Source organism: Macrobrachium rosenbergii, chromosome 39, assembly GCF_040412425.1.
Source record: "Macrobrachium rosenbergii isolate ZJJX-2024 chromosome 39, ASM4041242v1, whole genome shotgun sequence".
In the NCBI taxonomy this organism is placed as follows: Eukaryota; Metazoa; Arthropoda; class Malacostraca; order Decapoda; family Palaemonidae; genus Macrobrachium; species Macrobrachium rosenbergii.
In genome coordinates, this window is record NC_089779.1 from 7,507,655 (window position 1) to 7,516,803 (window position 9,149).

Here is a 9,149-nt window from a genome sequence, read left to right on the forward strand (position 1 = left end):
ATTCCAACTAGTAGGCTACTCTGTTTATATTCGTCAAGCTAATTCCTTTGTATGGAATATGCATAGAGAGAGAGAGAGAGAGAGAGAGAGAGAGAGAGAGAGAGAGAGAGAGAGAGAGAGTTACTAGTATTAGTTTTATAAACTAGAAATTCCTTTTCTTAATAAAAACTAGGAATTTTATCTTTTTGTATCTAGCTTTGCAACTGACCATAGACGTGAAATAATTCCCGGAACGGGGTAGCACCGGCAGTGCACCTCATGCGGTGCACTGTAGGTATTGCTTAAGGTTCTTTGCAGCGTGCCTTTGGCCCTAGCTGCAACCCTTTTCGTTCATTTTACTGTACCTCCTTTCATATTCTCTTTCTTCCATCTTACTTTCCACCCCCTCCTAACAATTGATCCATAGTGCAGCTGCGAGGTTGTCCTCCTGTTACACCTTTCAAACCTTTTGATGAATGACCTTAAAGGTCCCAGTGCTTGGCCTTTGGCACAAATTCTATATTCATTTCAATCCAGTAAGATAAGTACAGTCACTTTATTGTCTTAGTAATAAAAAAGTAAAGTTTAAAACTACAGTCACTTTATTGTCTTAGTAATAAAAAAGTAAAGTTTAAAACTACAGTCACTTTATTGTCTCAGTAATAAAAAAGTAAAGTTTAAAACTACAGTCACTTTATTGTCTTAGTAATAAAAAAGTAAAGGTTAAAACTACGAGTGTAAATGGATTACCAAAAGTAGATAACATCGTTAACCAGCCATTGATTGACAATTATCTGCCCCAATTAACAGAGCATGAAGTGTTAGCAGAGGAGAAACCGGTTAAAAAGTTAAACAATTCAGTTGTTTATTGAACCGCTTGTCCTGGCACCAAACAGTGCTATCGGCAGGTTCTTAGCAACTGGTTAATTTCTCATATCTCATCCCTTCCCCCACCAATTCCGTCCTACCTCCCTCCCTCCCCCCTGGTCCCCAGCTCTCTCATGATACCATGTGACCCCGGCGTTCGCGTAGAGATTTGCCTCTCACTCAGTCGCAATTACCCCACATTTCCTCCATTTTAGATATGACACCAAACAGTGGTTAGAAGATGAAAGCTCAGCATCACCGAAAAACCTTTAGAATCTCGATAAATAAACATTTATTCCATCGGTGCAACGTACTAATGGCGGAAACTGGTTGAATGAATTGGCGCCAAAAACGAGCAGAGTAATAAGCAAAAAAATGTCGGGAAACTTGTACTTGGTCGACGTCATGATATGCGAGTATAAAAGTCTTGTCTCTCTTCTAGTTACTTCAGAGGTAAAGCCGAGCTCACTGGACTCACATCCAGCTTCTCTTGTAAAATTCCTGCTCGAAATGAAGGTTGTAAGTAATCTTGGGTCAAGTAAGGTCACCACTGTGGGTAACAGCTTAGTTTTCCTTACAGGGTGATTTAGGTCATATCTATCGGATTTCATATCAAACAAAATCTAGGTTGTATCTGAAAATATTTTTTCCATAGACGTGGAATTGTTTTTTTTTTTATTTTACTAGAAGCGTACTGGAAACTGCTTTATAATCTAATTAGGCAATATTAATGTATGAAATAGATTTGTTTCATTCAAAATGAGTGAAATTGAGAAAAAAAATAGGAGGAAAAAACTAGACTTTTAATAGGACGTCTTAAATATTTTTGGATGTTCGTGCTTCATAGATTTATGTTCTATTAGGCAAGTGATTGTCCGTTAAATAAACTATATTACTTAATTACACGTATAAATGAATAAACAAGATTTAAATATATACATAGAACTATAGTTGTCTCTTAACCAGGTGCATTTTACATATGATTCTCAGGTGTCTTTTCCCTCTGATTAACAGTTAATAGTCGTTGCCTTGTGCCTACTGGAAGCAATTACGATCCAGGGACGTCCCGCTAAGCTAGAGGTTAATAACAGAGGATACAATGCCGCCCAGAGTGCGCCCGACGAGTTCCTGAAAATAACTCTGGAGCCTGCTGACCAAGCCTCTGCCGAATCTGGTTCCGAGGAGGAGGAGGTGGCGGGGGACGAAGCGCAGGACGCTTCCCAGTCCCACCACGTCCCTATTCTTGTAGATGTGAGGGAACACCATGGTGATGGCGCCTATTCCTTCAGGTAAGGACTCCTCTGGGTGAGATCCCCTTCAGGCGAAGAAGGTTTCAGTTAAGGAACTCTTCACTTGAGTGCCCCACGCAGATGAGGACGTCTTCATGTAAGAACTCCTTCACGTCAGGACACCTTTAAGTAAGAACTCTTCACGTGAGTGTCATATTCACGTGAAGATGCCTTCAGGTCAGAACCCTTCTGAAGTGAATCCCTTCAGGTGAGCAAACTTCAGGTAAGAACTACTTCAGGTAAGAAACCCTTCAGATGTGGACCGACTTGGGTAAATATTCACCAAAAATAATTCTCTCAGCAATCAAATATTTTATTTACATTAGTATTTCAGATTGTCTCTAGATGTGACGGAGCATTATAGATTTCTCAGTGTGATGTATACGAAGCCAGAGATCGATCCCGGTATTGGGCGAAAGCCCCATTTCTTGAAAAATTCATTGTATTTCTCTTGGCCAAAAAAAGTCAGTCATGTAGCTAGTAGACAGTTGAAGTTGATGGGTTACAGCCAAGTATATAAAGGTATAGGGCAAGATATAAGGAAATTATTTCTTTCATCAAGTCCCTTGATTGAATCCTTTTGCTCTTATCCTTCAAGAATCGAGCAGGGAGACGGAATTAGTCGTTCAGAGTCAGGAGCTGTGCAAGGACAGGACGGAGGATGGCAAACTGTCGGAGAATATTCGTAAGTTGATAAATAAATAGGATTATCATGTTCTTTGCTTTCTGATTGCGTCATGAAGTACGCTCTACTTAATACATATTAAATATCTGGTTTTTGCCTGCACTGGACTTACCTGTTTCACTTTCTCTCTTCGGAACTTACGTATTATTTTCATTTCTTTTTCCTGATTCGGTGTTGTTATTCATTTCTCTCTCTCTCTCTCTCTCTCTCTCTCTCTCTCTCCTTGATAGTTTTATGATGTCTTTTCCTTTATTTCTCAAAGTCATTCTTATTTTCATGGATATTTTCTTTTTGATCTCTCTCTTTGAATAGTTTTATTGGGAACGATTTCTTTTCCTTTCTCTCTCACAGATATTCTTATTTTCATGGATATTCTCTCTCTCTCTCTTTGATAGTTTTATTTTTACGGATCTCTTTTCCTTTGTCTCTCAAAGTTATTCTTATTTTCATGGATATTTTCTTTTTTATCTCTCTCGCTCTCTCTTTCTCTCTCTCTCTCTACTAAAAAAAAAATTGCTAGCCAAGTAAGTAGTATTTTGACCTGAGTTCAAGTTGGGTAATCATGCTACTAAGATCTTTGCAATAACCGGTAGACAATCACCTCTCCTAACCGGTAACTATTAACTGACCCTTGCTAAAGAAGGAAATGAACCTACTCATGGCGCCTGTTTTTTTATCAGTATGTATACACATACACACACAAACATATATATATTTACACATATACATATATATGTATATATAAATATGTATATATATAATTACATATATATATATATATATATATATATATAAATATATATATATATATATATATATATATATATATATATATATATATATATATATATATATATATATGCAAGCATATATATATGTGTGTGTGTGTATATATATATATATATATATATATATATATATATATATATATATATATATATATATATATATATATATATATATATATATACTGTATGTATGTATATATATATATATATATATATATATATATATATATATATATATATATATATATATATATATATATATATATATATATATATATATATTTTTCATAGAAGCATGAGCACGTGATGATTTTGATTACGCACACCCCCATCTTATCACTTCCAAACATTTTTCCTTTTTTCGCATTTCTTTTGTGTAATGGCTGATGAACATTGAGGCCTTTTAAATGAGCAGGGATTATATCTTAGTTTCGATCCAAGAATTCTTGACAACTCTCGCATGGAAAGAATCAAGTTTTCTTGTCCCTTTGTTGTCAAAAGCCAATTCTCGGCAATTTTTAACGGAAGTCTACATCTGTTACCGTTCAAAAGGCGTATGAGTACGGCAAGCATATCTTCAGTTTCTGACGATTTGCTGTCGGTGTATTTTATAATTGGGAAGATTATTATACATTCTGTTCTTCTTCTTCTTCTTTTTCTTCTTCTTCTTCTTCTTCTTCTTCTTCTTCTTCTTCTTCTTCTTCTTATTATTATTATTATTATTATTATTATTATTATTATTATTATTATTATTATTATTACTCAGCTTGTAAGCATTTCAACTGCGATGATTATTGTTCATTCTTCTTTATTTCTTCTCCTTCTTCTTCTTCTTCTTATTATTATTATTATTACTCAGCTTGGAAGCATTTTAGCTGCGTTAATTTTCTCACCGATGAACATCAGTTCTAGAACTTTAACTGTCAGGTCAGGAATTTTTTTTTTCACTCTGGACGACACGGAAACAACGCTGGACAAATTTAAAGCCGTTCCATACGGTAATAAAACCCCAGTTCTGTGCTTAATGGCCGTCGAAAGCATTTGTTGAGAGAGAGAGAGAGAGAGAGAGAGAGAGAGAGAGAGAGAGCAAAAGACAAAGGGAACAGCTGTGCCCTGCCTGATCAAATCTTGCATAAGCAACTTCTTAACGATAACGAATGAATTTTTAACTTCACTTAACCGGAACATTAATTTATCCTCTCTGGATTTGTGTATAAAACTGATATGATTTTATTGGCTAATACTGATGTTTTTTAACTTTTTATTTCTAATTCATGTATAAGATATCCTTCTTTATAAATGAGTCTTTCATTGTTTCTTAACTCCCGAATAATAACGTAAATTTTGTTTCAATTCAAACTCACGAGTTTGTTCTCTGTGGCTCCTGAATAAAAGGAATTTCAGTTTATTTTATGCTATTAGAATCTGGTCATGTACGAAAACACCCCTAATCTTTACGTAGCCATAGCGTAGCATTAATTTCAGTTTATTTTATGCTATTAGAATCTGGTCATGTACGAAAGCACCCCTAATCTAAACGTAGCCATAGCGTAGCATTAATTTCTGTTACATTTATACTGGTATGACTTTATTATGTTAGCTCCAGCGAAATATATATTTAATTTCAATTCACACTGTTGTTATTTCATTCTTCAGCTTCACACATCCTGATGGAACCCCCCACGAATTGACTTACGTCGCCGACCAAAATGGCTTCCAGCCTTCTTCTGATATGCTGCCCACACCTTTCCCTTTGGAATCGTGGCATCTGGAACAGGTAGGAATTTGAGCAGACTTTCCTTTGGTTCAGACGAAGGGTGTTTTACGAGAAATGTTTACGGTCACTCCAGAGAGTTACTCCCTCAGGTGTCAATCACTTACCCTCTTGATTATATATTGGAAACAGGTATATTTACAGTATATATAATACTGTTAGAAAAAATCAATTTTAGCCAGATAAAAAACATCAAAATTTGTCTTTACATTCAAGCTCAATGTCACAAGATTTTATTTCTTTTATGTTTGTGTAGATCGCCTTCGCCGAATCCCAAAAACTAAACCAGGCAGCCGAGGATGAAGGTTCTTCTGAACAATCTTTCGAAGGAGCTGTTGATGGGGTCACCTTTGGCCTTGCTGCTGGCGCTGATGCTGACGATGCCGGTGATGGAAGTGCTGATGTTGGAGACGTTGCTTTTGGAGATGTTATTACTGGTTCATCCGGACTAGCAGTATTTGCTGGAGATGATGGTGTTGGAGATACTGGTTCCTCAGATATTGGGGCTCAACACTTTGGTTCATCCGGTTCATCTGGACAGGCAGTATTTGCTGGAGATGATGGTGTTGGACATACTGGTGCCTCAGATATTGGGGCTCAACACTTTGGTTCATCCGGTTCATCTGGACAAGCAGTATTTGCTGGAGATGCTGGTGTTGGAGATACTGGTGCCTCAGATATCGGGGCTCAACACTTTGGTTCATCCGGTTCATCTGGACAAGCAGTATTTGCTGGAGATGCTGGTGTTGGAGATACTGGTTCCTCAGATGTCGGGGCTCAACACTTTGGTTCATCCGGTTCATCTGGACAAGCAGTATTTGCTGGAGATGCTGGTGTTGGAGACACTGGTGCCTCAGATATTGGGGCTCAACACTTTGGTTCATCCGGTTCATCTGGACAGGCAGTATTTGCTGGAGATGATGGTGTTGGAGATACTGGTGCCTCAGATATCGGGGCTCAACACTTTGGTTCATCCGGTTCATCTGGACAAGCAGTATTTGCTGGAGATGATGGTGTTGGAGATACTGGTGTCTCAGATATCGGAGCTCAACACTTTGGTTCATCCGGTTCATCTGGACAAGCAGTATTTGCTGGTGTTGGAGATACTGGTGCCTCAGATATCGGGGCTCAACAATTTGGATTATCTGGTTCATCTGGACAAGCAGCATTTGGTGGTGACGCTGGTGTTGGAGATACTGATGCCTCAGATATCGGAGCTCAACACTTTGGTTCATCCGCTTCATCTGGACAAGCAGTATTGGCTGGTGTTGGAGATACTGGTGCCTCAGATATCGGGGCTCAACACTTTAGATTATCTGGTTCATCTGGACAAGCAGCATTTGGTGGTGACGCTGGTGTTGGAGATACTGGTGCCTCAGATATCGGAGCTCAACACTTTGGTTCATCCGGTTCATCTGGACAAGCAGTATTTGCTGGTGTTGGAGATACTGGTGCCTCAGATATCGGGGCTCAACACTTTGGTTCATCCGGTTCATCTGGACAAGCAGTATTTGCTGGTGTTGGAGATACTGGTGCCTCAGATATTGGGGCTCAACACTTTGGATTATCTGGTTCATCTGGACAAGCAGCATTTGGTGGTGACGCTGGTGTTGGAGATACTGGTGCCTCAGATATCGGAGCTCAACACTTTGGTTCATCCGCTTCATCTGGACAAGCAGTATTTGCTGGTGTTGGAGATACTGGTGCCTCAGATATCGGGGCTCAACACTTTGGTTCATCCGGTTCATCTGGACAAGCAGTATTTGCTGGAGATGCTGGTGTTGGAGATACTGGTGCCTCAGATATTGGTGCTCAACACTTTGGATTATCTGGTTCATCTGGACAATCAGCATTTGGTGGTGACGCTGGTGTTGGAGATACTGGTGCCTCAGATATTGGGGCTCAACACTTTGGTTCATCCGGTTCATCTGGACAGGCAGTATTTGCTGGAGATGCTGGTGTTGGAGATACTGGTGCCTCAGATATTGGGGCTCAACACTTTGGTTCATCCGGTTCATCTGGACAGGCAGTATTTGCTGGAGATGCTGGTGTTGGAGATACTGGTGCCTCAGATATTGGGGCTCAACACTTTGGTTCATCCGGCTCATCTGGACTAGCAGCATTTGCTGGTGTTGGAGATACTGATGTCTCAGATATCGGGGCACAACACTTCGGTTCATCCGGTTCATCTGGACAAGCAGTATTTGCTGGAGACGCTGGTGTTGGAGATACTGGTGCCTCAGATATTGGGGCTCAACACTTTGGTTCATCCGGTTCATCTGGATTAGCAGTATTTGTGGCTGATGCTGCTGTTGGAGATACTGGTGCCTCGGATATTGGGGCTCAACACTTTGGTTCATCCGGTTCATCTGGATTAGCAGTATTTGTGGCTGATGCTGCTGTTGGAGATACAGGTGCCTCAGATATTGGGGCTCAACACTTTGGTTCATCTGGACAAGCAGCATTTGCTGGTGATGCTGATGTTGGAGATACTGGTGCCTCAGATATTGGGGCTCAACACTTTGGTTCATCCGGTTCATCTGGACAAGCAGTATTTGCTGGTGTTGGGGATACAGGTGCCTCAGATATCGGGGCTCAACACTTTGGTTCATCTGGTTCATCTGGACTAGCAGCATTTGCTGGTGATGCTGGTGTTGGAGATACTGCTGCTTCAGATGTCGGGGCTCAACACTTTGGTTCACCCGGTTCATCTGGACTAGCAGCATTTGCTGGAGATGCTGGTGTTGGAGACACTGCTACTTCAGATGTCGGGGCTCAACACTTTGGTTCATCCGGTTCATCTGGGCTAGCAGCTGGAGATGCTGGTGTTGGAGATACTAGTGCCTCAGATATTGGGGCTCAACACTTTGGTTCACCCGGTTCATCTGGACTAGCAGCATTTGCTGGAGATGCTGGTGTTGGAGACACTGCTACTTCGGATGTCGGGGCTCAACACTTTGGTTCACCCGGTTCATCTGGACTAGCAGCTGGAGAAGCTGGTGTTGGAGATACTGGTGCCTCAGATATTGTGGCTCAACACTTTGGTTCATCTGGACCAGCAGCATTTGCTGGCGATGCTGGTGTTGGAGACGCCGGCGTTGGCGCTGCTGGCACTGGAGATAACGATGTTATCACCAGTACGTCAGCCCAAGCTGTGTTTGCTGGGGATTCTGGGGTTGGAGACGCTGATTCTGGAAATCTAGTTGTAGAAGATACTGCCGCATCCGGCCTAACCACGTTTGTAGGTACTCAGGAGAGGCTGTATTCAGTACCAGCCTTGGTGGAGAACTCCGTTGTTTTCCCATCAGCACCGTCCGATATTTCTTCAGCATCCGCATCGGAATCAGCATCAGCGTCAGCTGGAGATGGAGGAACGAGCAACAACGGAGAAACTACCGGCGATGGCGGAAATGATGTTGGTGAGTTCGGCCAATACGCGTGAGCGAAACAAGAGCATTCGAGCGACCCGACTGAAAATTTGTTGTACATTGTTAATCTTTTTTGTTGTTAAAAAATGTGACTTTTTACGTTAGTGTTGATAATAAAAGTTTTCAAGCCTGAATTGAGGAGTCTGATTTGTTATTAGCCTTTAAGCAAAGTCTCTTGCTCCTTCATCAGCCCGTTTACACTCAATTATACTCGGGGCCCTAAAGAAGAAAAATGATGTTATGAGACTAACTTCTGTTTTGCAGGATTGTTTGGATTAGAATTATGTTTTTTTCTCTCTTTCTTTAGATTCGGCCGCAAAACTGATATTATGTATATAT

General features: G+C 40.4%; 1 protein-coding gene across 1 annotated transcript; it reads left to right on the forward strand.

The window, feature by feature from the left end:
- The first annotated feature begins 1,221 nt into the window (after positions 1–1,221).
- LOC136825600 (spidroin-1-like) lies at positions 1,222–8,824 on the forward strand. The gene is made up of 5 exons (XM_067082185.1): positions 1,222–1,365; positions 1,861–2,135; positions 2,734–2,820; positions 5,265–5,385; positions 5,639–8,824. Exons 1-5 carry the CDS (start codon positions 1,222–1,224, stop codon positions 8,822–8,824), a joined length of 3,813 nt encoding a protein of 1,270 aa, XP_066938286.1.
- Positions 8,825–9,149: the final 325 nt, after the last annotated feature.

Bases quoted from the DNA above. Each gene is read 5' to 3' on its own strand.
- LOC136825600 (XM_067082185.1), top strand. From the start codon at position 1,222: ATGTCGGGAAACTTGTACTTGGTCGACGTCATGATATGCGAGTATAAA. The intron at 2,136-2,733 runs GTAAGGACTCCT...TTATCCTTCAAG, and splicing joins GATGGCGCCTATTCCTTCAG to AATCGAGCAGGGAGACGGAA. The intron at 2,821-5,264 runs GTAAGTTGATAA...TTCATTCTTCAG, and splicing joins CAAACTGTCGGAGAATATTC to CTTCACACATCCTGATGGAA.